General features: G+C 40.2%; 1 protein-coding gene across 5 annotated transcripts in view; it reads left to right on the forward strand.

Annotated features, from left to right (window-relative positions):
- Positions 1 to 4,468, forward strand: part of stxbp1b (syntaxin binding protein 1b) — a 32,642-nt gene extending 28,174 nt beyond the window's left edge. For 2 of the 5 annotated variants that reach the window (XM_030415675.1, XM_030415677.1), the window contains exons 19-20: positions 521 to 644; positions 3,460 to 4,468. In XM_030415675.1, the coding sequence (XP_030271535.1) occupies positions 521 to 630 (110 nt within the window). In that variant the 3' untranslated portion in view covers positions 631 to 644; positions 3,460 to 4,468. Of the gene's footprint in view, positions 1 to 520; positions 657 to 3,459 lie in introns of all 5 variants that reach the window. The other 3 variants (XM_030415678.1, XM_030415679.1, XM_030415676.1) reach the window with 2 other exon arrangements.
- The last annotated feature ends 9,048 nt before the right edge of the window (positions 4,469 to 13,516 follow it).

Here is a 13,516-nt window from a genome sequence, read left to right on the forward strand (position 1 = left end):
CAGCTACTTTAGTTGCTGAGTAGAATGCTGCTCCAAAAGTGTTTTGCAAATTTCATCCCATATGACATCAGCTAGAGGGTGAGGAGATAATGACTGAATTTTCAGTTTTGGGTGAACTGTTCCTTTATGGAGTCCCCCTGAGTGTTTGCATTTTGCTGATGTGTCTGTTTTATTTCTGTTCCCAGTAGTGCTGACTCAACAGTGTTACTTCTGTGAAATGTGAAATGTATTGTTCTTGCATTGTCTGTGAGAGCTGATATGTTGTTGTGACTCTCAGGGGGTGGATGCAGTGTCAGGTACAGGAAGGAGGAGAGAATAAGTGAATCTGCAAAACCATCCACTGTTCAGATTTCAGTGGATTCTCAGTCTCATTGAATATTTTGATTGCATTTTGTAACTTTTTAATCAGACATAAGTGGATCATTTTGTCATCGCCAATCTAATGTGCATCCTAAGTAGTACACAGGTCTTTATCCAGAATTCAGTCCTTGCTGACCTTTCAGACGTTTGTCCCTGGTAGGTTCAACCCACATTCTCACTCCACCTAAGTACCTAAAGGAACTCCAGCACCCAGACTTCCTGGACTCCAACGCCCCACCAGAGGGGACAGAGGAGCAAACTGCAGAGTGAAAACATGCTTGGAAGTAAATACACAAGTAATGGTGTCATTTGTGGATCTGTGTTCCCCCTAGGCCAACTCACCTGCCCAGTGTTGTGCCCTTGATCCCTGTCGTGTCGTGTTTTTTCTCAGAGATGTTCACTGACAAATGCTGCTGTGTTGTTGTGAAGAAACTGACCCTGCTCCTCGTGTTTCATATCCTGGAGGAATACTGCAGCTTTTTTGGTAGACTCTCCTGATGTGAACTTGGCTTGGTCAATCATGGCTCTACTGTTTTATGTTAACACTGCTTATGCATACGTTAATTACTATATGTTAAATATGAAGACCCACTCTACTCTGCTCTGATAGTGTGTACCTAATCCTAACCAATCCCACAACTAATCCTCACGACTAAACCTCAACAAATGAAGGCCCCCAAACAGAGGTAAAGTAGGGTGGGTCATACCAAGATAAGCAGTGGGATCCATATTAGTGCTGCATACACATGGCTGTGATACTGCAACATCACAGAACTTAAATCTATCAGAACACACACTAACCTGGAATAAATACTTTGTGTGGATCTCTAATATAACAGACAATAATTGTCTAGTGTTTTTTTTTTCATGTCAAATGTGTTAATCAAATAAAACAACTTGTGAAGATCCCTTCTCTTTTTTATATTAAGAAGTGATATAAAGCCGGGGCAGTTTCATTTTCCTCAAACCACAGTTCACTACAACAGTTGAATTTTATCTTGGACGCTCAGTTTGTGAAGAAAACATCTCATTGTTATCATTCTCTCTTCATGTACCTTCCTGTCTGACTTGTGGTACTGTGTTGTATCTTACTTCCCTTTACACCGTTCAGGGCCATTGTTGGGATTACTGTCCCCGCACTGCCACTGTTCATTTTCTTCCTTTTCAGTAGCACAGTTCAGTACAAAATCCGTGGCTCATTTTTCCCCTGTGTAGCCATGAAATATCATTGGAACATTGGAAATGTCCTGCTAGTTGAGGGAAATGTTTGTTGGTGTCTCCCTGCTGTTTGTTGGTTAAGGGCTTAATGGTAAACAGTGTTCTATCATTCAATCTTGGTATAGAAAGTTGTTTTGTTGCCATTTTAATCACTAAGCAGCCATGCCACCAAAATGAACCATGTGTCAGGAGATCTTCAGTTGTGGTTTCCTGAGTGCTGCTAGGACTGCTTATGTTGTTACACCGTAAACAAGCAGTGCAATTAAGTTAGTTCTTTTACTCTCACTTATTCATGACAGCAAGAATAGGTGGGTAGGGAAATCCCAAAACCTGCCACAACCATGGCCTTCCATATGAAAACATATACTATTTTATATATGATATTATACTTAGCAATTGTTTTGTCTTCAGTGTGTCAGATGTGATTACAGAGTTAGAAGTTGTTGGCACACACGGCACAGTACATGGTAGACCCTAACCAACCATAGCTTGCAGTCTCTCATGACTTGTGTGATTTACAGAGGTGATGGGCAACTTCCCTTCGAGCTAAGGAACCTTTAAATGAAGGAAGGGTCATTATGCCGCTGAAACTCGCTTTGGTTCCAGATTGTGGTGGCAGCTGTATTGAAATCTATGGGGGACGATGGAGAAACACAAAAACAAAGAAAATTAAAGACCACACTTCAGAGAGGTAGTTAACCACTGATGGTTTTTCCCAAATGAATGACGGGGCTGATAATCTCGTAAACAAACGGGACAAGTCTGAGCATACTTCACTGTTGAGACTGTGGCTCAGGGATAGAGCCAGTGTCTTGTTATCAGAAGGTTGCTGGTTCAGTTCCCCTGGTCTGTATGTCAAAGTGTCCTTGGGCAAGATACTGAACTCCAAATGATTGCTGGTCGGCACCTTGCTTGGCAGCCACCGCCATCAGTGTATGTATGTGTGAAGTACTGTAAGTGGCTTTGGACAAAAGCGTCTGCTAAATGCCCTAATTGTAAATGTAAATGCATAGATATGTTGGGTTCCAGTGTGTTTCTCCATCATCTCCCGTCGACTTCAATACAGGTGTCACCACAGTCTTGATCCAAAGTGAGCGTCAATGATGTAATGACCCTCCCTTCTTTTCCAAAGTTCCTTGGTTCTGCTTAACGGCACCAACAACTGTTTCTGTTTTCTACGTGAAGGTGCTCAGAAAGATCACAGTCACAGTTAATCTATGTCATTACCTGCACCAGAGCTTTTATCTCCACTCGACCAAATAATAAAGGTTATTGTTTCTGCTCTCACTCATGACATAGATCTAAGACTTTCTCTGTGAACACACAAGCCTTCCCTCAAATCTGGAACACAGATGTGTTTGGTGGGGAGCACTTGACCCTTGCCAAGAAAATTGTCCATCTGACGGTGGGGCATATCAAGATGCTGATTAAACAGCATGATTAGGGACAGGTGTGTGAAAAAGTCAACAACAACCAAAGTGTGGCTTTAATATTTCATTGATTGTAGATAAACAGACAAAGTGTATAAATAACATCCTTCACATAGATTAATGCTAATAACACTGAACAAAGATCATCATCAATGTATGGGTGGTGCTGGACTGGCAGCAGTGCAGACTGAAAGGTGGTGGTGAGCAGAGCAAATGTGCAGGAAGAAATCCGTTAAAAAATGTTGATCAGATCTGATTCGCTTGTTCAGCAAACTGTGTCTTGCTTAGCAAGCCTCACTATCAGATAACATATCATTTTTGAAGATTACACATTCGTACTTAAAGGAATGACTACTCATGAAAAGTAAAAGTGAAATTGAGTTTTAATTTTCAGATATTCCCTCAGGTCATTATTGTGAAAAATGATTATCAGTCATCTTGTGTCTTCCAGGATCAACTGAAATCTTCACCCCTTCTCGCCTTCTAAAAACCCTCAAAGACTTGGAGAAAGAATAGCAGATGAGTTAAGCGCTCCCTCCTCAGCAGGAACATCAAACTGTACCGTCCCTCGCTCCCCTCTCTTCCTCCCCTCTCCTCCTCCAGCCTCACACATTAAATATACATTTGATTTTGAATATGATTGTGTGGCTCGTAACCAAACTGTGTGTTAAATCACATCATTGTGTGTTGATTTCATGAGTGTGTTGACGTTGATCAAAGTTTATTGGAAGAGATTGGACCTGTGTTGAATGTTGTCTGCAGTATATTGTCGGATGTTTCTTTCTTTTGGAAAAGTAATGTAATTGAATTAGTTTAGAGGACTGGGAGAGATTTAGGAACTATGGGTTATAGATGAAAACTTCTTAAAGATTATATTGGTACGATTATTCCACTGCTTCACAGTGGAGCAAAATGGTCTTTTTCACTTAACACTGGTGGAATTAACACATTATCTGTGTATTCACTTATATTGTTTTCTCTCCCATTCCAATACACATAAACTTCACCTTCTTCTTTTATTTAGTTGAAGCCTGCTAGTGTTTATGTAGTGCTTTCCATACTGTAGCAACCATACTGTATTGTACAAATCATCAGATTAACAGTGACGTGTCTGACCTTGGAAACGCCAACATAAAGCCACTCTGACAGTGTATTCAGCTGTAGATAAAGCATTGTGAAAGAGACTTATACATTATAGTTTGGTGATCTTAGTAGTGATTTTGGCAGTGTACATTTCTCCTTTAGACATCCAGTTTCCTGTTGTCCCCTATTTTGGATCACAGTATTGTCATTGGTTATTGTTGTATTGTGAGTCTCTGTAACTAGTCATCCACTGTGTATGAAGAGAGATGTCAGTATTATGATATATTTCACAAGTCTGTGCTTTTATGTCCAAATCCATGAACAATGCTTGCTGCAGGATGTGTGTTAAGCTAATAAAGTGGCTTCCTTTAAACTCGGGGCTCTGTCCTGTGATGACTAAATGAATATGAAAGAGTTAGGAGCTCTCTGAAGTACAAGGTCTGAGCTGACTAAAGGAAGTACATTTTATATCAGTAAAAATCTAGTCAAATTTTTACTGATATAAAAGTCAAGTTAAATGTATTATATTGCCCAAAATCACAAATGTGCCTCAAAGTGTGATTCAATATGTGCAGCATAGCCTACTACACCCTCTATCCTCACAACATACAATACATGTAATAAAGCACAAGTTAAATACCAAGCAAGTCTTGTATTACGCCGAGTGTAGATCAGTGTTTTTAAAGATGTGTTTTGTAAGAAATGGACAGAACTCAAAGGTAGGTCCAAAACCATAGGCATCATCGTCACCTCTAGGCTGAGATGAGGAGGGAGATTTTCAGTAAACACACACAAAGAGACGAGCAGATGCCAGTTTGAAGACAATGGATACAGTACAGAGGTGATTTACAGCAGGTCTGACCAGGACTATGACTCCAGGGACAAGAAGAAATGATAGACGGGGACAGGAGAGACATCATCGACAGAGGAGAGCGAGAGATTCTGACATCAGCAGCCTGAATATTTTCACATTTGACAGGATTCAGCAGGACCAAACTAGAGGTGATTCTGGAAATACAACCCTGAGCTGTTTTGGTTTGTTTAATTCCGTTTCTATCCATTCTGAAAGAAGTATGTTTTACGATGCGTTAATGAGGCGATTAAGCTCATCTTTGGCCGGAAAAAAGAGAGAAACTTGAATTTAGACAGTGTGCGATTGTATTTTCAGTTTGGTAAGGAAAATAGTATTCGGAGGATTTCATTTCTTGACATTTTGTACGTTTTTTTCAATTTACTTACTTATAGCAAACTATCTAACCTCTTCCCGAACAAAGAGATATTGAGAGACAGGCCAGGGCTAGCTGGTTAGCATGCTAATGCTGGTAGAGATCAGCAACACAGTTCATTAACGTCTTTGACAAAATGTCTACTGTACAGTTATTTCTTCACATTCTGCTGATAATGTTCATTTTTGATCACCGTTTATCGCCCCTTCAATCCACATATTAACAAATTCTGGATAAGCAACTGGGCATAGCATTATCCGCCCAACCATCCATTTCCTTGCAGCTGATCCAGGTCCAGCTCACTGAGAAACACACATAGCGAGGTAGGTTGGACGTCGCCCTCATCAGCCCTGTCCACCAGATATTCCTGGGGGGATGATGAGGTGTTTTATCGCCTGATTGATCCATTTGATGAGGCAGCCTAATTGCATGCTCAAACTATCTCAAATCAGTCTTCTTTCTATGCAAAGCAGCAGTGGCTTGCCACCTAGCTTTTCTAAGATGACTCCTCACACTGTCCCTGAGGCTGCTGTACCTGTGAGGCGAGAGCTAAGCTTCATTCCAACCCTCACATGCAGTCACAAACTTTAGGCAGTGAACTAAAGAATAAGGTCCATGTGACAAAATGCAGGGTGTAACAGTTAACTCTGTGTTGCTATGATATAATGCAAACATTTGAGAATGCACAATATAAGTGAACTGATAAGACCTCAAAATAAGATATTGTGTTTTTTTCAGTTTTGTCGAAGGCATCTCAAAATCTATGATTATACACTGCTGTAAAAATTACCAAAGTAAAAGTGCCAAAGTAATATAAAAGTAAATATCACCCACACATACTTGAGTAAATATCTTAGGTTATCTGCATCAAATGTACTTTTCTGGTAATAATTCGACATAATCATCGAAAGTGTATTATACATAAATTAATCTCTGTGTATATATTGTATACTGTGGGCTGAACAATTATTGGCCTGGCCAAATGTCAGATCAATGTCTTCAGCATTTTTATGATTATCACAAACTGTATTTATTTATCTGCCAACTAGATAAATAAATGTAAAATGTGTGCTACTTTGGCTCTGATGCAACAAACTGCAGAGTAACCATAAACTAAAGTTATCAAACAAATTCAGAGGATAAAATGTACAATATTTGCCTTCAAAATGTAGTGGATTGGAAGTATAACCTTCAGACTTCAGACTCATTTTATTGTCATTTCTTCACCAAGGAACATGGAAAAAAAGTAGTAGCATAGAATGAAAATACTATAAAGTAAGTTCTCCTCATTATTATCATTAACATACAAGCAACAGGATATATACAAAATGCTGCTTGAGGAATAGTACTGTAAGTCAATAGGAGGTTCACAACTAAATCTTGCCTCCTGATGGGTTAATGCAACCCTTTTAGCTGTCATTAAATGCAGTATAATATTGGTCTACGAAAGGTAGTGAAATACAAATGTAAAGTAGTAGCTTAATTAAAATAAACTACGGAACCTAACTGCACCTGTTAATTTTCAACATTAGTCTCTTTTCATTATATATCTGCTCATGAATGCTGGTTTAGTCATATCAAGGCAAACAGATGTGCATAATAGAAAAATATATCATGGTCAGACTTGCTTGAGTCTTAATAGCATGAACCTGCGTGAAGATTGTCATCTCAAGGAAGCCACTAGAGGGAGCCTTTGCCAAGCAATGATGAACACTGTGTATGGGGCAGCGCTTTCATTATGATGGCGGTGAAAAGCACATGAACTCATAAGTTAAAAATGTTCATCTCCGAAAAAAAGCGCATGTTTGGCGGCCTAAACATAGCCCAAAACTCACCAAACTCTGTGTTCAGGGGACTCCATAGTGCCCCCTAACGCCAGGTCATGTAACCAAAAACCTTCTTTGATCTTCATGAAATTTGCAGGACTCATAGGTCTCATCTATATAGCCAGGAATTAATCTTGAGGAATTTTTTGCCCCAACAGGAAGTCGGCCATCTTGAACGGCGTGTGCCGATTTTCATTTTGTCGACACTGTTTAGAGGACTTTAGGATGTTCACAGACTCACCAAATTTAGCACGTAGGATTAAACTTACGAGTACTTTTATTTGATACCACAACAGCCCTCAATATAGCCAGAGGTGTTCCTAGGTTTCTGACACATCCGGGGCTTAGCCCATAGCAGGTCAGTTAATGAAACATTTTTAGACATAAAGACATTCTCCACGTAGCCTACAGGTACCTGCTCTTTCATTGCCCTCCCTTTGGTCTGCTGCAGGATCCCTGAACACATCCCTATCTGCTATCATACCTGAAAATTCAATGTAAACATAATATTTTATAGCTTACTTATGAATGTATACTTATAGTCAATATTGGTATCCCATTGCTATTAATACATATAATAATTATGGGCAAGGTTGCCACAAACTTATGGCATTTTCACATGCCCAAACACTGAACCAGTTACGCCACTCTAGTGTAGCATAAAAAAGAGATATCTGAAATATTTTATTTTCCTACATAATCACCAATCTTTTCCTCTATTTTGCCCATCTGTCAAGCTTCATTTAAACCCAACCAACTTTGGGGAACAACATGTTAACCTGTCCTAATGCTACCACCTAATGGTGGAGACACAGATTGAAACTATGGTGAAACGTTAAAAACCACAATACCCACAATGCCAGGTGGATTAGTCCATATCCTAAAATAATCACACACTGATTTTGAGAAACAACAAGCTAACTACCTCTTCTACCATCCCTTGCACTTGTCTGTCTGGTGGCAGCAGCAGTACCACTAGCAGCAGCAGCAGCAGTACCATCTTGATTATCATCATCTGAGAAGAAGTGTGTTAAATTATTTTAAGAACACACAATTCACACTACACTTGCATTCACAGACGAATGCTTGGCTAAATACATGGGTGCACTGCAAACCTATCACCGGTGAAAAAGGTGACAACGATGCAATCCCATAATCACAGATCATCAAATGAATGACCCATTTTGAATTTAGTTTGCACCCATGTAAGTAGCCACTGACTTAAGCTAGCTAGGTAACAACACATTGTTTTTCCATGTAACACATTACAGTAGAAGAGGCAGGCTGTGCAGGATCCCTGTCTGCTAGCTATCATGCATGAAAAAGAAATGTAAACAAGATGGTTTAACATTATAGCCTAACGTTAATGTTGGCTACTTTCCCCTCTAGAAGAAGCCCAAGCTTAATTATTTTTAGGAACACAATTCACACACTATAATTGCATTTACAGACCGATGCTAATAATAATAGATCGTTTTTTCCGTGTAATATCAGCCAGCTAGCTAGCAAACGTTAGCTACTCCCCTCTAGCTCCAGCTGCAACACTCATTTCGAAATTATACATTTTTCCATAATCCCTATTCCCATTTCTTCTTTGACTGCTGACCACCTTTGGGGGAAAAAACATGGAAGTCTTTCTTTGTTGTGACATCTTGTAACACTTGCTTGTTGTTGTCAAGCCAATTCGCACCTGACCGCTTAAGCTCTTGGGTGAAAGACGTGCAACCTGGAGGTGTTAACCACTTGTGTGCCAATGCTGTAGTAGTGTAGTGTAGTATTGTTTTTTTTTAAATAACAATTAATTGTTACTCAAACCTGTTCAAAAACATTGTTTTATTGAAGCAATAACATAAGATAACCTTTGAGGATATGATCTAAAAAAAAAAAAATATATATATATATATATATATTATTATTCTTTTTTTTATTAATATTCGGGGCTAATTAAAAAACATCTGGGGCTTTAGCCCCGGATAAAACAGCATAGGGACGCCACTGAATATAGCACTTTTCATACAAATAACATGTAGCCAAAAGTGCTTTACTCAATAAATTCAAGCAAAACAAAGCAAAAGTAAAACTGAAGCCACACACACACACACACACACTCTTTCTCTCCCACATAACACATGCATACATTTTTGAAAGAAGGCAACTGAAACGCTTTCTTACTCTCAGCCGTTAACAGTGCGGACAAACAACCAGCCAAGGGGGCAGTTTAGTGTGTTTTGCCAACCAAGAGGGCACTTTAGCGCGCGTTTTGGCTCCCAAGAGGGCACTTTAGTGCACGTTTTGGCTCTCAGGAGGGCACTTTAACACGCGTTCTGGTTTCCAGGAGGGCAACTGGGCCACGAGGGGGAGCGACCGCCCACCACTGCATTTACAGGTTGTCAGAGGTGGGAAGTAACAAAGTAATATTCGGACAGTGGCGCTTCTAGAGATTGTTGGGGCCCTAGCAAAAAAAAATCCTGGGGGCCCTTCAACCAGCATTCATCACCATTATGTTACAAATAATCTAACATCCCAATTTCTTTTACGACATCTAAATTTTTTTTTATTTCATTAGAGAAAGTGCTGCATCGGCTCATGTAGCCTAAGGCTACACTATTCTGGCCTTTCAGAATAGTTGGATTTTACCACACTCCCAAAAACAGTCTGGTTCTAGTACTTATTCTACAACTCCTGCTCAACTCCTAACCATCAGGAGTCATGGGCCGAGGTGGTGGTCCGTGGTAGGAACAGTCAGGCGGTCCGGTCTGCCTCGCCACCGCACCTGGACCTCTCCAACCGCTACACGATACTGTCCGATGACGCCTTGGCCCACCCAGGTGACCCGGCCGTCGCTCTGGCTGTCGCTCCGGCTGCTCCGACTCGCCCTGTCCTGGACCCATCGCTGAGCACTACACCGGCCGACACTGTCACTTCACCTCAGGAAAACAGTGTCCAGGCGGGCGGCCACTCTACCGTGAGGCCGGATCGACAGCCGCTGACCAAAGCAACATCGTCTTCCCGCTGTAAGATGTTAAGGGACGCCGTACTCAGACGGTCTGGATGTCTTCCTCGCACTGAGCCGAGAGAGGATCCTCCTTCTGGGTTCAAAGCCCCCGGGCCCTCGTCACATCACCCACCTGCCCAGGCTGACCACCTCCAGCCGGTGACCACCGGCGTGCAGGCGGGTCGCGCATTTCCTGTTTTTAGACCAAACTGTGTTTTTAGCATTCCTTTAGAAAGACATGATGAGCGCACATCCAGCACAGACATTAAAATGGCTGTGCTCTGAATTCTCAGAGCTATTGTTAATAACCCATAGCAATTATAACAGAATACTAATAACCGGTGATTTTAATTTACACATAGATAATTCCTCAGATCCTATGTCGAGAGAATTTTTAAACCTTCTCCATTGCCTTGATTTTAATCAACATGTCACGCAGCCGACCCACAGCAGGGGGCGCACCTTGGACCTGGTCATAACCTATGGCCTGTCCGTTGGTGCACCCTCTGTTGTGGACCTAGCTGTGTCTGACCACTTTTGTGTGTTTTTTACAATCACCAGTTTTAACCACCGGGAGGCCCCAGTGAGAACAGTGAGGAAACGCTATCTAACTTCTGAAGTATAAATATAAAGAACAATAAAAAACAGAACAATTAAAACATACATAAATAACTTCAACGTTATCACGTTGTCAAAATCTGGTTTTCAAAAAAGGAAAGAGAGAGAGGAAAGACAAAGGACAGGGTGTCAATCTGTCACCCAGTTTTTCACCAAGGAAGGCGGTAGCCTATCCACCTGTTTCCTCGGAAGCCTATGGAAGCTGCCATGACAGATAACTACTTCCGCCGGCGGTTTTCTGTTTCCAGTTGCCTTGCAACTGCATGACTGACCACTGCCGCTAAGCTAGCCCTAAACAACTAGCGTTAGGTCATAAGAGCTAAATTGTTTTTAAAATGAGCTCAGGTACAACATGTGCCGTTGTTGGTTGCCACAACAATTCATGAAAATTTAAGTTTTTTAATCCATATTTATTTCAGAATGATTTTCATGTATCAAAAACAGTTTTGAAATAAAAAAGAGCATATGTATTTGTATATATGATACAGTTCAAATTCAGCTATCACTAAAATAGAATGTTTGGTCAGTAGTTTGGGACTCTCGCCTTCGTGCTTTGCAGTAGGAACAGAGGAGAACATTTCTGGTGCATGCAGACTGTGTGACTCAATACAACTCTCAGTACAATCACAGAAATGGTTATATTTTCTGGAAATCAGAAGATTAAATTGCAACGACTATATAGCCTCATATAAGTATTTTTTCACCCCAAATCCAAAGCCACCACCTGTGAGTCTGCCGCTGTGGAGATAAATTAGACCTGCATGCAGGACTACAAGGTTCTTTTCACAAATATGGCAATGATAGTCAAAAATATCATTAAAATGCATAGTTTTATATAAGACGGCATCACATTTTTTCACCGGCCTATACAGGGGCCCAATTAGATTTCTTTTCATGGGGCCCAAAATCCCTGGCGGCGCCCCTGGGTGTAAGGACCCCAAATTGAAACATGTCCAGTCTCTGAGGCGGCAGGTGTTCATGATCCTGGACTCGCCCACACACCGCTGGGCCCATCCATGAATCCATTGGTTGATTTTACCAACTTTCTACTGGTTGATTTTATTTTTGCTCTCATTATTAGTTTTGAATACTAATCTATTCTATGCATAATAACAGATCATTTTTAAAGAGACTATTTAATTGTGATGGACCTTTTTTCTGTATTGTGCATCAACATTTAATTACATTCCTATAAAGAAAGGCTGAGCACAAATGATCTTACAACTGATTTGTTTTTGTGATTTTATCAGTTTTTTCAGTTTTCTTCATGTTTTTAAAAAAACTTTGCAAATCACTATTATCCTGTGCTCTGGGTTGCCTTTTATTTTGATGCAGTGTAGAGGTTGAAACATCCAAGTTTAGCATACAAGTCCTCTCTTGGAAAAAAAGAAAAAAATGAACCAGAATTTATTCAGCAGGGGACAGCTGGTGCCTGGCTGCCTTTCATATCATTTCCAGCTCACTAGGTATTCAATTTTTCCAATGCTGAGCTCTTTGTCAATATTTGAAACATTTAAACATTCAATATTTTAAATATTTTATCTTATACTCCAGGGCTGAAGTGATTTTTGAACATTATTTCACAAACCCAAAGTCTTGTTGACAAGATCGAGGCATAATGTCATGTGCTTAGAAAATGCAAATTCTACATGTCTGTTTTATAATTGCATTTTGAATTCATAATTCAATACCTCTTATCTTCCTCCATCTTTGAAGAAAAACAATAGAAACTCTGCAGCATTGTAGTCGTGCTGCTAAGAGAAAGAGGAACTGTCTTCCTGATTTAAAACAGTAATAGTCCAGAGTATCAGAAGCAGCAGCACCACTGCTACTGCTAAGAGAGAAATGCAATGTATTAGCTCACTAATTACTCTTTCCCAAATGCGTTCCAAGGAAAATGAACTTGTTTTATTGGGTCAACTGTGTTGTGGAATTTCAGCTCACTTGACCATTCAGGAGAGATAAAGAAGACTCAGAGACACCATTTACTTAAGTTGAAATAGTTTATACAAACTTGATCAAGGAGGAATAACATAACAACACATCTGTGTACCCAGTGTAATGTCATTCCTCCCAGACCTTCTCCAGTTTCTGGTTAAAACTACATGTTAAATTATGTGTTCTCATCTTATAGTTCAAGTTGTATTATCTCATTTTTGTTGGAATAATACACTCCCATATCATATGGTTCATGACCAATTTATTTTATCCACCTATTTTGTAAGTCATATATACAACGTGACTTGGTTTTTTTTATGTGTGTGAAGAAAGGCATTGCAAGTTGTCTTGTTGTTCAGTTGTAATGAAGCACTTGCCATGGCATGGCATTAATATGGCAAATGAAATAGAAACACAACAGGAGGAAGATGGCAAAGGTTAGTCTTTCATGGAGATGAAAATAACTTACAGCTGTGGGAAGACACCTGTTCACGCTAAGCTTAAAGTACATGATACTCTCCGAGGACGACCCAGATCCAGGAAAGAACGAAGAATGCTACACCAAGCTAATTCAATTCCTCTACGATAAAAGCCTGTCATTGGTGATAGGAAAGGCGGCAGATGACGGCATAAAAACGCTACAAATATCAAGGGACCATTACGCCAGTCAGAGTAAGCCTAGAATTATTGCTGTGTACACAGAACTAACTTCACTAACGAAAGAGTCAGAAGAAATTGTGACGGACTACATCGTCCGAGCTGAAAAGGCAGTGACTTCCCTGAGAAATGCAAATGAAGTCATAAATAATAGCATGAGACTGA

The sequence above is a fragment of the Sparus aurata genome, chromosome 5 (assembly GCF_900880675.1).
Source record: "Sparus aurata chromosome 5, fSpaAur1.1, whole genome shotgun sequence".
NCBI classification, from domain to species: domain Eukaryota; kingdom Metazoa; phylum Chordata; class Actinopteri; order Spariformes; family Sparidae; genus Sparus; species Sparus aurata.